The sequence below is a fragment of the Oratosquilla oratoria genome, chromosome 4, assembly GCF_046742065.1.
Source record: "Oratosquilla oratoria isolate Oo_2021 chromosome 4, ASM4674206v1, whole genome shotgun sequence".
NCBI classification, from domain to species: Eukaryota; Metazoa; Arthropoda; class Malacostraca; order Stomatopoda; family Squillidae; genus Oratosquilla; species Oratosquilla oratoria.
In genome coordinates, this window is record NC_134780.1 from 42530351 (window position 1) to 42546113 (window position 15763).

General features: G+C 38.2%; 1 protein-coding gene across 1 annotated transcript; it reads right to left on the minus strand.

The window, feature by feature from the left end:
- Positions 1 to 570: 570 nt before the first annotated feature.
- sqh (Myosin regulatory light chain sqh) lies at positions 571 to 14941 on the minus strand. The gene is made up of 5 exons (XM_076184097.1): positions 14822 to 14941; positions 5773 to 5969; positions 4957 to 5057; positions 4690 to 4818; positions 571 to 1474 (listed from the first exon to the last, which is right to left on the minus strand). Exons 2-5 carry the CDS (start codon positions 5954 to 5956, stop codon positions 1370 to 1372), a joined length of 519 nt encoding a protein of 172 aa, XP_076040212.1. The 5' UTR covers positions 5957 to 5969; positions 14822 to 14941; the 3' UTR covers positions 571 to 1369.
- Between the last annotated feature and the right edge of the window lie 822 nt (positions 14942 to 15763).

Consider the following 15763-nt stretch of genomic DNA (forward strand, 5'->3'; position numbering starts at 1 on the left):
AACATGTGGGGGCGACCTAGGACGAGATGGATGGATGAGGGAGAAGTCATTGGGAATGAGGGAAATGTCTGTTCAAGAAGGACAGGGGAAAACAGAAGATAGGGGCGAGTGGAGAATGGTTGTGGATGGATGATGCTGTGATGCATGGAAGGAAATGGTTGGGGGATGGGGGTGAGGGAGTATGTTTGAATATTTTGATACAACCCAAAGGGGCGTCTCCCAGTATTCTTTTTTTCTGCACGAGGGGACATCGCTGATTTAATGAAACGGCCTCGCTGTGGATGTGCTGTATCTTGCTACATTGCTTCTGACCCAGGGGAGTGGGCGAGATGCAGGAATGACCCATCATCCAGAAGCCAAGAGGAGAGGCGAGTTAATGGGAGTGGAGTATGTGGTGGATAGAGTGGGTGGGAGTGGATTTTATACCTTTGTTTTTTGGCTAACTCCCTTGTAAGGGGGAAAAAGCCATTGGTATATGTATATACTGTTTATGTACTGGTTGGTCTGAATGCAGTTACCTTTCCTTTAACCCTTTACACAAATAGCTTATTGGATAAAAATATTCAAAACAATTCTGAATATAATTTATTTATATTTATATTATAACCAGAACTTAGCATCCAGGGCTGCATGCCAAATTATGACCATTTTGACAATACAGTAACACATTGCAAAGCTTAACATTAATTTTCTCAAATTCAGTGAAAATGCAACCTTTTCTATAAATAACAAGCAATTGGGATAGAAATATTCATAAACAAAGTTGAATATAATTTATTAAATGTATAAAGAAAAGCCCTCAGCCAGCATTCAGAGCTGTATGGGCAAAAAAATGTCTTCTTAAGACAACAGCAGGATCTAAATTGGCTATACAAAGGTTTACCATACATGAGATTATGGTACCTTAACAAGACACCTGAATGATGAAAGTATAGAGATGATCAGCTCACATTAAATGCTTACTGGAATGAAGTCATCACAAATATGACTGTCCACTACTTGTTAGTATATATAAGCATCTCTGTCACTGAGGAATCTGCTTTCACTTAGGGTGGTAAGGCACAATCTATTACTCTGACAGAAGACCATTAAAACTAGCCACGGATAACTCAGAATTTGTAAAAAATAACAGACAAGATGCCAAACATATTATGCCTTGGGATTCCAAAAACATGTAAATTTCAATACAAAAATCAATTTCTTGGAATGTGCTGGACATTTTAGTCCTATGAAACCTTGCTATGGTTTTTCATACTGGAATTTACATTTAAGTACCTGGAAGACAAACGGGACTTCTTGTGCAGTTTTAGGCTGTGGCACTTGCCAGGTTGTAAAAATACTGCTGGCCCCTGTCTTCTGCTGCCTATTCCTACTGATCTTCCAAATCCTTGGCTCCATGCTTCAGGATACGAGTAAACTCAACATAATCAAACATTCCTTTCTTGATGGGGGCTTCTCTGTACATTTCATCCACCTGTAGTAGGATAGTATTTTGTTAAACAAGAACAATAATTTATAAATGTACAAACCAAAAGTCATTTCCCTTATTTCCCAACCATCTAACTTCCATTCTGGGCCATACAAGGCACTGAAAAAGGAAATAGATGTGGGATATTATAGAATAAAGGAAGCAAATAAACATTTTGATGGAATGGAACAAGTTATGAGAGAAGTATCTGGGGATAGGTGAACAGAAAGTTGTGTAAAGGAGTGCTGCAGGACACGTTAATCAACACCTCTCCAGAAGAATTTTCCAACTTCAGAAAAAAGAAAGATAAACAAATGTGTAAAATAAAACCAGACAGATACAAAAAAATGCAATACACACACTAAAAGACTTTAGTCTATAAAACAGGCCCACATACGGGGGGGTTCAAACAGTTCGTGGAAAAAGGACAGTATGAAAAATTTGCTTCATTTATGTATATTTTTCAACATATGTTCCATTAGGTCAATACACATCTACAAACATTAATACCAGCCTTTAAGTCTGAGTAGAACTGAGGATCATGTGAACTAAAACATGTCAAAGCAGCTCTTTTTACATCTTCAAATGATGGAAAATTGGTATCTTTCCATATTTTTCTAAGTTTGGAAACAAAAAGAAGTTGAATGAGGCTAAATCGAGGTTGTAAGGGGGATGTCGGACAATTTCCCATCGAAATTCATGTGTGCGCGTGCATTGTCATGGTGAAGAGGTCGTGTTGATGCAGGATTCCAGGGCATTTTTCACTTTTTTTATTATTATTATTTTTTTTTTTTTACAGTTTTCTCAAAACACATTTATAGTTGTTTTCTTGTTCTTGAGGAAGTAAACCAGCAAAATCTCCTCTGCATCCCAGAAGACAGTGGCCATGATCTTTCCTCTTGAACGCTCAGATTTTGCTTTGACTGGTCCACTTCCACCCCAGGGCAGCCACTGCTTTGATTGAATTTTGACCTCGGGATCGTACTGGTAAAACCATGTTTCATCCCCTGTCACAATTCTCTACAGAAAAGCTTCAGTCTTCATCTCACTTGTTCTAAATTTCCATTGAAAGATCTGGCCTTGTTTGCTGCTGATCTGGGTGCAACAACCTAGGGACCCACCGAGTGAAAAGCTTGCTGAGCCCCCAAACTGTGTGTGAAGAACCCATGGAGATGTTGAGTGTGCCTGCTACCGAATCAGTAGTTATTCTTCTATTCTTTTCGATCATGTCGTGGACAGCATCACTGTTTTTCTCACAAACTGACGTTGATGGCCTGCCACTGTGGGGCTCAACTTCAATTTAGTTTCTTCCACTTCTGAACCAACCTATCCATTTGTAAGTTGTTGATTTCTTTGGGGCATTGTCACCATAAACTTGTTTCAGAGCGTCAATGATTTGCCTATTCTCCCAACCAACTTTCACCATGAATTTTGGTGGATTCCATGTTGCTTAAATGGTGTCCAATTTCCAGTTGGCCATAATGCGTTATTACCTGCATTTATAGGTTCATGTTTGAACTTGTTATAGCACATTGGTACAAGAATGACCAGGTGCAATAAAATCAAATTTCTACCACATAATTTTTAGTTATGGACTTTTTCCACAAACTGTTTGAAGCTCCCTCGTATATTTTTAAACATTCCTGAAACAAAATTCCAACAACCTAGCAAAGAACACAATCCCTGAATATCAATAACCAATCTCATTACTATCCACCATATCATGACACATATTGATCTATGCAAGTCACTCCAGAACCACCCATTTCTACAAGTCAACTTGGATACAAAGAGGGTCATTCCACCAGCAAGAATGGACATGGTGACAACCTTATCTCCTGGCACAAACTGTCAACAAAGGTCAGACATATCCACAACAATGACAAACTTCCAAATTCCCAAGTCTTCCTGAGATTAACCTTATAGAGAAATCCCTCTATCAAGCAAAAATATACTATAACAACTGAACAAAAGAACATGCCTGGTCACAGAAACAAATTGTCCTAAATGCAATAATACATACATACATATACTAAGGGCTTTTACCCCCTTACAAGGGAGGTAGCCAAAAACAAAGGCATAAAATCCACTCCCACCCATTCCATCCCCACATACTCCACTCCCATTCACCCCCTCCCTCCCTCCCTCTTTCCTTCACTCCTCATGGAGGGTCATCCCTGCATCTCACCCATTACCCTGGGTCAGAAGCAATGTAGGAAGACAAAGCACATCCACAGCAAGGCCACTTCATTTAATCAGGTACCTCCATCTCCATCCCCTCATGCAGAAAAAGAAGAATGGGGCAAATCCCTTCAGCTGTGTCAAAATATCATTTACACACTCCCTCACCCCCCCATACCCCACCCACTCCCTTCCATGCATCACAGCATCATCCATACACAACCAATCTCCACTCACCTCTATCTTCAGTCTTCTTCCTTCCTCAACAGACATTTCCCTCTTTCCCAATGCCCCTTGCCCCAACGCAATCACCACAGAAAACACCGAACACCTCATCCTACACCGCCCTACTCCCAGACAACACAATATTTCTTCCTTGAGTGACATCTGGGCCAATAACTGGCTGTTGCCAATTAATTCTGAACCTGCAGGAGACACCTGGGGCAATAAAGTGACAATAAAAAATCATATACCAAGGGCTCCTTCCCCCTTATAAACAAGTAACCAGTCTAAGAATGCCCCCACTCCCATTCCTGTCCACCACCCTTGTTTCCCTCTCATCTTAGCTCCTTATGGATGAAAGTTCATCTGTCTCCTGACCATTGACTGGATCAGAAATGATGTAGCAAGAAAGTACATCCACAGCAAAGCCATTTCAATTCAATCAGCAACCCACCCTCTCCATCCCTTCATGCACAAAATAAAGAAGGGGAGAAATCCCTTTGGGTTATGACAAATTATCACCCAAACACAACCATTCTTCACTCAAGCCTATCTTCTACCTTCTCCCCTCCCTGGTCAACATTCTCTTGCTCATTTAGTCCTCAGTTGTCCTTTCAATGGATATCAAGAAACCCATTAAAACTAACACCTATAATCAAGCTGGTTCTCAAAGAACAATATACATACATATACCAAAGGCTTTTTCCCCCTTATAAGGGAGGTAGCCAAAGAACAATATAACAGTCACATTTCCTTTGATTCCCTTGAAGTATTTTACAATGAAATATACTAAGGGAATTGACTATGCAACTACTTACATCATCTTCAGTGAATCTGTCTCCCATAGAAATTAGTAGCTCTCTCAAAGCTTCCTCGTTGATATAACCACTGTTTGTTTCATCAAAGCATCCAAAAGCATTCTTTATAACATCCTCTGGATCTGTGCCCTAGTAAGAAGAAAAAATTCATGTTGAGCATTTAAATTTCCTGACATCAATTTTTCATTACAAATTAATAATTTTAACAAAATTATAATCTAATACTGTATAAATGAAATAAAGTATATAAAAAAGAAATCCACTAACCTGTAAACGGTCGCCAAATAGCGTGAGGAACATAGTAAAGTTGATGGGTCCTGGAGCCTCATTCATCATCCCCTCAAGATATTCATCAGTTGGATTTTTCCCTAGGAATGACAAAAATATATATAGAAATTCACATACTTCAGAGCTCTATGGTATTACAATATCCATTACTTTTTACCAAATTCATGTGCAATTTCCTTAACCCCTTCCATACGGTGCCGCACACGTAGGCGTCATGAGGAGCAAGTGGATTCGCGACGCTGCCATATCGGCGTCTTGATTATATTTATTGTAGTCGCCCCTGTGTTTTTACATTCTCCCAAATGCGCCCTGAATCCCATTCTCTGTGGTTTTCAAAATTCGCAGGTGAAAGAGAGAACGATCGATATAAGCGGTGACTATATTTTATGATGCGAATATTATTACGACACGTCATACGGCTGGCATTGGCTGCTGCCCGCGAGATTTAAGTTCCGTACTGAAGTGGTTAAAGGAATATAAAGTCATTTCTATTGGAACCCCTTTTTCTACAAGAAGTTGCTACAAAATTCCATTACACAAGGCATCTTTCTACATTAATACAACTTCTATAATGCAGAGCAATTCTCTCTTCCCCAAATCATTTTTGCATATCATCTACCTGCTAAAACCTTAAAGCATTTGTATTTCCCTTTAAGCTGCATAAAAATTATAAATACATACCTGATATATCTTCATAATAATAATCACCTTCCATTTTCCTATGTCTCACTAACAAACATTTATTGCCTACATGCACAATCATCAAATCATGGATTTCACAAGACGTCAACTCACCTAATGATGCCAGCATGTCATGAAGATCATCTTTATCAATAAATCCATCCCTGTTTTGGTCAATCATGTTGAATGCCTCTTTGAACTCCTGGATCTGTGCCTGGTCAAACATGGCAAAAACATTGCTGGTTGCACGCTGAGCGCGCTTCTTTCCAGACTTCTTGCCAGCCTTTCTCGACGACATCTTGTTTTAATAGCTGAAAGTAAAATAAACATATTATTAAAGAAAATTAATTATCACTGATACACATTATGTCTGAATCAAGTTCTGTGAAACTTTATGTAGGCATTTTGTTTGTTTACATGATGGGATGGTGCCTCAGGACTGGAAAAGGGGTAATATGGTACCAATTCATTAGAAGTAAGAAGACATAACTGAAACACTGGCCACCACTGACCCACATAGCAAAATTATGTAAAGGATTGATGGGTCAAATATCTTTAAGACATGAACAATTTGACACAGTTTGGCTTTGTATATGAAAGGTCAAGTATGTCAACCCGATCAACCTTTTACTTGAGCAATGTGCTACAACCCGATCAACTTTTTACAAGTGCAAGGGCTGGGTGGACAGTGTGTACCTTGATCTAAAGAAAGACTTCAATAAGTGCTTTACCCATCATTTTATTTGGAAACCAAAGCATTCTGAAGGATTAAGAAACTACTCATATGGATTTTCAAGATATAACCAAGAACAGCAGCAAAGATGTCAGGGTGGAGAACAGTGACCAGCGGAGTTCCACAAGGTTTGGTGCTAGTACCTATAATGGTCCTTATCAATGTTAACATGATGGTAAAACAGAAGATATGCTAACATGTTTGCAGATGCAAAGATCACGAAAAGAGCAAAGAATAAAAACTGTCAGTTGTTGAAAAAAGACCTAGATACTACATCTGACTGAAGCCAAGAATGGAAAATTAATTTTAATACTGAAAAATTGCTTGGGGACTGTAGCTGTACCTGGCAGCCATAAGTCTTCTTGAAACATCAGGGGCAAGAGAAAGATTGATTGCAAAGTATTGGTGAGGGGTAATAACTCAAAAGGAATATCTTTAAACTATTCTTTGGGAAGCAAACTAAAAATAACTTGACTTGAAATATGTGAACACAACACTTGATTCTGAAACTGGCAACAAAATACATTTTACATTATTCATAATTTGTCAACCTTAAAAATCACAAAGTACTTAAGAGAAATGCCAATTACAATAATTTGTTTGACAAATCCAATTAAAACAATGAGTTTATGAAGCCACTAGTTGGACTTTGTTGTGGTTTTGAACATAAACACCATGTAATTTGCAGTGTTGCCCAGTGATATCAAACTCCAATTTATAAATATATATTTTTGTGGCTTTTCCATACTCAAGTGCTCACTTTTATTTGTTTAAATAAAATAGCCAAAGCTGGATTACCCAGAGCTCTGGTTGTCAGGCCCTGCTGTGGTGATATTGTTTCACAGCATTATTGCCTTTGAACCAAGCAGCAAGTTAGTAGACATTGTCAACCCATTACCCACAAAGTGCTATGGTGTGAGGGGTGATGAATAGGTTCTGACAGGTATGGGTATGAGATGAAGAGGGAGAATGCACTTTTGTGTGTCTGTAAGCTACCAAGGTTCTAAAAGAAGAAAAATTGGAGATCCCTCAGAACACAGCATAGTTATTTATTAATTCTAGTCTCTGGTTTGCTATAGTCCTGTGATACACCATGATATTAAAACACCTCTAAGTAGGCATTCAATGTTCATATCTCACAGCCATACAGCAAAACAGGGAACATAAATGACTTCAAGATTTAGATCCAGCCTCTTGCATAAATATTGATGATGCCATATAATCTGGTTGAACACATCTTTAACACCATGGGCAATGTCTGTCCTTCAAAGGATTGTCCAACATGACCCATCAATGTTATGCACCACATTACCAAGTATGAGAGGATTTCCAAACCTTTTACACTTTATTTGGGCAGTGATGATTTTAAGCCAAATCCCAAACCCACTCAAATTTCCATTACCTGCACCTCCAAATGTAACACCTCATGGATGGTCAGCCCTATCCCATACCAATGCAATGCAGAAAGACATGGCTCTTCCACAGCAGGACCCAACAGTGACTTGGTTTATCCCGACTATTATGTCATCATAGGTCTCAGTTGACAAATACAGTTTCAACAAGAAAGTGACACCTGACAGAAAAAAGTAATTATGTTGACAATAGGCTTTTATTAATTCCTATACATAACCTGTCAAAAAAAGGTGGACAGCAAAACCTATCAACCACCATATCTCCATCAGGTGTGGCCCTGAAAGTCTACCATTGTCTGGGCTGGGCCAAAAATCTTTATCAACTTCAACTGAATTTCTTACAAGTTTTCAGACATGGAGCGCTGACAACCAGTTACTGTTCCCCTATCCCTACTACTTCCAGCCAGTGATATACAGTCACTTATACATCAGACAGGGGTTAAGCATTACTTCACGAGAGATCTGTGGGAAAGCTCATGGACCACTGCCAGTCACTGTGGGAATTTGGATTTTCCATTAAGTGAAACACTAGGTAACAATTAACTAATCAATGACAAATAGTTAACATACATCCTAGCTATCTACATATTAAATGATTTTCCCCCCTTATAAGGAAGGTAGCCAAATCAGAGGCAAGTACCTACTCCCACCCATTTCACTCCCCTCCACCACCCTTTCCACCCCTCCCATCTCAGCTCCTCATGGATGACGGGTCATCCCTGCATCCGCCAACTGCCCTGGCCGAGAATAAGGAGCATCTCAGCACAGGCATTCATTGGGGGTCAAAAGACTGTAAAACAGTGTTCTCCAAGGATCAGTTTCATTATTAATGATATTCAACCTGTTTATACACTACCTCCTCACCACAAAGCTAGGGACTAAACCAAAGCTCTTGTACAGATAATCTAACAATAATAGCCCAGTGGTACAACAAAACATCAGCCAAAAATACAAACTTTTCTCCATAAGCTAAATCCTCTAGGCTACTGACACAAAGCAGGTGTCCCCTCATAAATCCTCAGTGATGCTGCTTACCCTTGATTATCATGAATCTAAGAAGCACTCAAAGATCAACCTTTCCCACTACACAAATACTTTAATACTTGGTCTCATATTTGACAAACAACTTTCACCCCACATATAAAAGACCTAACAATAAAGGCAAATAAGAAAATGAACATACTCAGAATTGTTGCAGGTGCAGGTTTGGGACAGCAGAAAGAACTACCACTAACCACTACTTCAACAACTCACAAAAATTAAACATTACTATACAATCACTGCATGGTATCCAATACTTGTACTTAAAAGACATCCAACAAACACAAAAAGTTTTAATAATAATAATAATATTTGGATGATATAAAACAACAGCTATAGAACATTTACACTTTGAAACCAATACATTTCCCACAGAACAACACACTATTTGAACCCACCCACCCCTCATCACACAAATACAACTCGCCAAACATAAAATAAAAACAACCTTAGCAGCATTCAACTCCAACATCTACAGCAACTAACTTGTGGGGACAAAAAATGAGATGGATGGAGGGGGGTGAAGTGGGCTTTGAGCAAGAAGGGAATGTCTGTAGAGCAGGCAAGGGTGAAGGCAGGGGATAGGAGCGAGTGGAGAATGGTTGTGTATGGAGGATATACTGATGGAGCCAGAAGGAACTCCCCGTCTCCTATTATTCCCATGAAGGGATAAAAAAGAAGGGTCACTGTGTAAATAAAATGGGCCCTACTGTGGATGTGCCATGTCTTGTTACATTGCTTCTGACGTGGCCAGAAGACAAGGATGACTGTTCATCCATGAGAACTAAGATGAGAAACAAAGGAATGGAAGGAGTACATGCCCTGACTGGCTACTCCCTTAAAATGGGAAAAAGACCCTTGGTAGATATAGATCTTGTGACAGATTATCTATAATCAAGACTCCAATATTTTTTTTTATTTTAGTTTTCTACACAGTTTGATCCCCATGATAACACTTTCTTGTTTTGCCCATTTCTCAATAGTGTAACAAGGCAAATTTCATCCACTCTAGGTCCTAACTGTGAAAGGTGGTCTATCCTGCCACTTCATAGTATAAAATAATGAGCAAACAAATAAAAAGGATGAAGTTATTTTCAGTATATGATTTTAAACTTCCATTATTTCTGCTTTCTTAGGCTGCATCATCTCCCAGTTGTGGGCCAGCAGTTTTCTTTTTACTTTTTTGAGCTGTCTGGGTGGGTCAAAGTAATATTTGACTAATTTCAGCTAGCTCTGTTGCCAATATCAGTGAATGTGGTGGTTCCCTATGAAAAATCTACAAAATATTTTCACATCTCATATCATGGAAATACTTGATCCACCTTTGAAGGCAATACAACCCTAAACTGAACAATATACATTTAAATCAAAGTACAATAATTGGAAAATAAAGAGGCAAAGCCCCAAGTTGGAACCATATGATCTGTAGCCACGTACGATAAATTTGAGAGTAAAGTCTTGTACACAGAGCCTCATGCAGTGCTGCATGCAGCAACTGGCAGTGTTGAATGCAACTACAAATGTCCACACTGACTGTCACTATCCAGAATGCTACAGTGCATCAGTCATATCTTAATATTGTCAAGGGAAGGATGTGTGTCCTCATTGTCTAGTTCACAGTTCTTCATAATGAGGCATTTCTACTTTCATTTCAAACTTGCACTTCTAAGTTCCTCCACTTGTACTGCTTGCACTCACAGTTCAAAGGCAAGGATGCTACTGCAGTAAATCTAAATGTGAATGTGTTACACCTTGTCCACTCAGATATAGGTGCCATCCTGGAGAGCTTATTGTGTGACGTAACTTCTCCCCCTGCATCAAGAATGGTTGTGAGGTGCACAGCATGTTGAAAAAGCCTGCCCACAACATTAAATCAGCACATTGAGTAACATGGTGCAACATGTGGTTCATTGTGGACAGGCCCAAGAGAAAGGACCCTAAGAGTACTGCTTGTTTCCTATATACTACAATAAGGTAAGCATACACCAAATTGATGGTGCAGCAGTATTATTCTCAATTGTAAAATCAGCAATCTGTACTAAAGACCTGTTCTGGGTTGAAAAAAATTCAGTACCACTACGCATGTGGCACTCCAACTCTAGTGGGTAACGAGTTTAGGATGTGTGCCTGTAAGGTCACAGCATTAGCTATAGATTGTGCCATATATAAGCTCTGAGCTCTCATCCAGGAAGGTAATATCTGCTGACCACGAGTTAACACAATACAAGACAAGACAATGGTGAATCATACACACACACACATATAACACCAACTTTCTTCAGCAACACCATAACCCAATGGCTATATTTGATTGATATAACTTCATGATAAAAAGGAAAGCCCTGTCAAAACTGCAATAACTACCTCAATCTACCACAATGAAATATTGACTAGCCTTTACTTTTTAACTGGTATGGAAATATTCCATAAATACCAGTTAATATTTGGCAGCATCTAAGTTCTGTTGTAGAACAATGCATACGCAATTTTTCTTTCTTCCACTTGAATGAGTAATTTTTACTGTGGAATGGTTAGGTTATGTTGAGCTTGATTGTACAGGTAGCACTTCTTGTTTATATCCCACACAGTGACGGATATAAACAAGACTGATAGAATACAAAGGGCAGCAAACAAATTGGTCCCCAGTCCAGCAGATAAACCATACGAGGAAAGACTAAACCTACTGGGTCTACCACCTTTGAAAGATTGAAGAGAAAGAGGGGACATGATTATAGTGTTCAGGTCACTAAAGAGGGATAGATTGCATTGATGGAAGAGATCTCCTGATTAAAGATGGGAGGGCTTTAAGAGGTCATGGAAGTAAATCAAGAAAGACCACATGTGTAAAGGATGTGAAGAAATACAGTTTTCCATATGGATGTATAAATATGTGGAATAGCTTAGGTGATATAGCACCAGGCTCAAACAATAAACAAGTTCAAATCTAAATATGACAATTAGAAATCAAAGATATAGATTAACTCTTAACCGTACATGAATTTGAGTCTAGGTATGTTAGAGAATTAGAGCATAGGAGACGAGACCCAATGAGCGTTGCTCCTTTCCTATATACAGACACTCCTAAACTTATGTTTTAGTTACGTTCTGAAAGGCCGAATGTAAGTTGAAAATGAACACAAGTTGTTACTGTACTATACATCCGTAAATTCTATTACCGTATCTTACAAAACACCCCTAAATCATTAATTATACACATAACATTGTAAAATAATAACATTAATTTCATATAAATTAAATTCAAGCAACATAAATTGAGATGGTGGAGGATGAGGGGAGGATATGGAGGAGGAGGCAAGGCACTTTCAGTCTGTCGTTTGTGCAATGTAAACAATGGACGCAGCGTCATGTGTAAGTATCGTTTGAACTACGGAGAGCGCGCTAAACTAAAAAATTCACTCAAAAAATTTTTTTTTTTACAACTTTTTTGTTACAGTCAGTTAAAACGTAAAATCGAAAAAACGTAAAATGAATGAACGTAAGTAGAGGAGCGTCTGTACTACAATTAGGTAAATACACTGGTTCATAGAAAACCAAGATCGGACCAATATGGACAGGAACGGGGCCCAAATCAGGGTTGATAACGGATTGATAATGGATTTTGACAAGTCAAATATAGCCTTTAAATGACAATGAAAGTGGTGTGTGCCATTGCTTAAGCATGCATTACTGGAGCTTTGTACATATGGCAATAGGTCAGTATTCTACAATAGGGCTAAGACAGGCCCCAAAAGGTGGGACCATGACTTCGACTATGATGACGATTCTAGGACATTTGCCTCCAGGAAAATAACCCTAATTAGGGTTGCTGGTACCTGGTATTGGTGGAATTACATTGATCCATTGGTGCTCAGAAAATAAAATCTTAAATGGTAAATTTATGTGCACACCTATGCAGTATAGCAAAAATTTAGATGATAATTTTGTAAGTTATAATACATCAATGTAATATGTTTTTCTTGGCAGAAATCAATAATAGAAAGTTGCTAAAAGCTATAAACACACAAATGTGGCTGCTTCGATTGCTTGAGATGCCATTTTTATTTTGGTTGAGGTGGAGGTCGAAGAAATTGAAGTATGATGAATTTGTCCATTCTATTCTAATCTAACCTACCTATCTAATCTAACCTGCATTTAGTAATGTGGTAACTAATTCTAGAGGTCATCAAGGTTGTCATCATTGTCTCAGACCTCTGAATCTATCAAAACAAAGATGGTGTCTGAAGTCAACACTACTTCTTTCATTTCTGCATAGGTTTTAGCAATGTTTTCCGATATTGGTTTCCACCAAGAACAATACATTGATGTATTATCATTTACAAATTATTGAAATTTTATCTGAAATACTACTATCATAATAAACTTTTCAAATAAACTTTATGAATTCTTTCAAACAACTTGATGGCTAAAATCTAGAGTCCTCAATTGGAATGGACACAATCTTGTCATGGATAATATTAAATCCTTGGAAGAAATACAATTCCTCTAATATTAATCCACTGCACAATGCCCCTCTTTCCCTCAAATAATTTGGGGGAGGGGGGGGTGCAATCAAGGATTCTCAATTCATTCCAATTTCTGCTTTGTCTAAAACCCATTCAAAACCATGAAACACCTAATCACAACCCTGATTTTAGCTCTGTTCCTGCCCATTTCAGTCCATTACAGCCTTTCTAGGTATCCCGATTCACCCCAGACCTTGCTCTCAGTTGCTCCTGTATATACAGTGGTTAGGATAGGAGCTACTGCACAACACAAGTTTCGTGTTGTCTGTGCTTGCGTGTTTCTAGAATTTTACCAGCATCTACCTTATACTTAACCTCATCAAAGGCCTCTGAAAACTTGGTTTCACAGTAGACGTTTTGGACAAGGGTCAAGGCTCTGTCAAGTCTGTGTAGCTCAAGACACTCATCAGGAAATTACTCAGACTTCAATAATCAATACCTGCATCGTCTAATTCACTGAATTATCATTAAATAAATTGTTCTTTGGATAGTATTCATAGGGTGTAGATGCACTATCCGGGTGGTTATAGTGCAACTGTTACAATTCTCAATGCTAAATTTAAAAATTTTGAATTTGTATGGTTTATTGGGTGATAATTTTAGTGTTGATTATCAGTGGTCTTTAATATTGTCCTAACAATCAGTTACGATTCCTACTCTAAAAAGACAACTTTCTTCTTCATAAGTAAAGAAAAAATAATGAGAAGACAGTTCTCAACAAGGATGATTAGAACTTGACAGTTACTGGCTTCCTAAATATCTCATGTTGATTCTAGCTGTCACCTCATTTGATTGGTAACTTACATCTACAATCATTCTTAAACGACCTTCCCCTTCCAAGGTTCTTTTCACCCAAATTAAATGTAAATTAATTTATTATTCTAGTATAATGATGAAAATATATTTTTCTATACAAGCAAGGGGGGAATAACAGGCCACCGTGATATCTTCTTACACCGAAAGTATCGTACGAAAATTTCGTCCATATTTAATAGCAATGAGTTGTTGACTTATACGATAATACGGTTTTTGCAAGTACAATAATTGCTGAATTGCTGATATTAATTTCTGATCGCAGTGAACTTTTGAAACCTACAAATATGGAGATCCTGTACCGGTATTTTGTACTCCTCGAGTCTTCACCAATAAACATGGGTGCGAACTGCGAAACTTCAAGTACAGGATAAAACAAACAATCCGCTTGACATGCGTTTTTTCTACGCTACATTTCACCGACATCCAAAATGTCATGAATGCTAGTGAAAACGGAAACCGTGACAATCATGGGTGTGGCACTTCACCTGTACTGGGCACTAAGAAAGCATGATACCCGATAGCGGCCCCCATTAACTAAGCTATTAAAAAATCATGCATTCTTTGATTATTCAAAGGTAATTCATAGTGAATCGCATGACAGTAGGATATCCTTCAATTTCCTTTCTACTTTATCTCACCTGAGTATATAGACGTAGCTCAAAAATATGTACACGGTCTACACCTTGCACGTTACACTCCCACACAGTCACTGGATGTTGACTAAGCCATTTTGGCCATCTATCGGCTCGCTTTCTCACTAATAGCTGCCACACTGTATCCGAATTTGAATTTCTAATTATTTTTGTTTATATTTGGAAGTCTTATTATAAGTTAATTTTATATTATTTGAAAAACTTATATTCTTTTTAAGTGAAAAATGTAAAAATTATTTATTTAGATAAAGTGTTGTATATCCTAGAAAAATCAAACGAATAGCGACAGTATTCACACTATTCCTTATTTGGTCATAGATTCATGGCACTTATCAAACCATTATTTCCAATTCCACTAGGGTATAGACACTCGTTTACATATAAATCAAACAAGAGCGGATGAAATCAGACGAATGAAAGTACTAATCCATATAAAAATATACTGTAATATCCATATGTTTGTCTGCAACTTTCTATCAGAGGTCACATAATCATCATGGAGAGCGGGACATTAGCCAACATCCTACTGGTAAAACGTGTAAATGGCATCTGGAGAGATATTTATGGATAATAATTAATCTAAATACATTACAGCTGCAAAAATAAACAATATATTTGTTTAACTTAAATCAAAAGGAACAACCCATGAGGCAGATGTGATACGAACAAGATGCGCACTTTGGGAGGTCAGGGACGTACCAGGTTTATGGTACCTTCAGTGGTTGCAGAAGTATACCTCATGTTTACATGAGATACGGTGGGGGCATTTATTGTAATACACACACATGTGAGCCGCATGACAATTTTTATGTGTAATCACTGCATAAATAGGCATTCACTGCAATTATTTGTATGTTACAAAGAAGTCTATGTGTGCCATGGTTGATTCAGGGTCGGGTGTAAGAACTCCCGTTGGCCGACCATGTG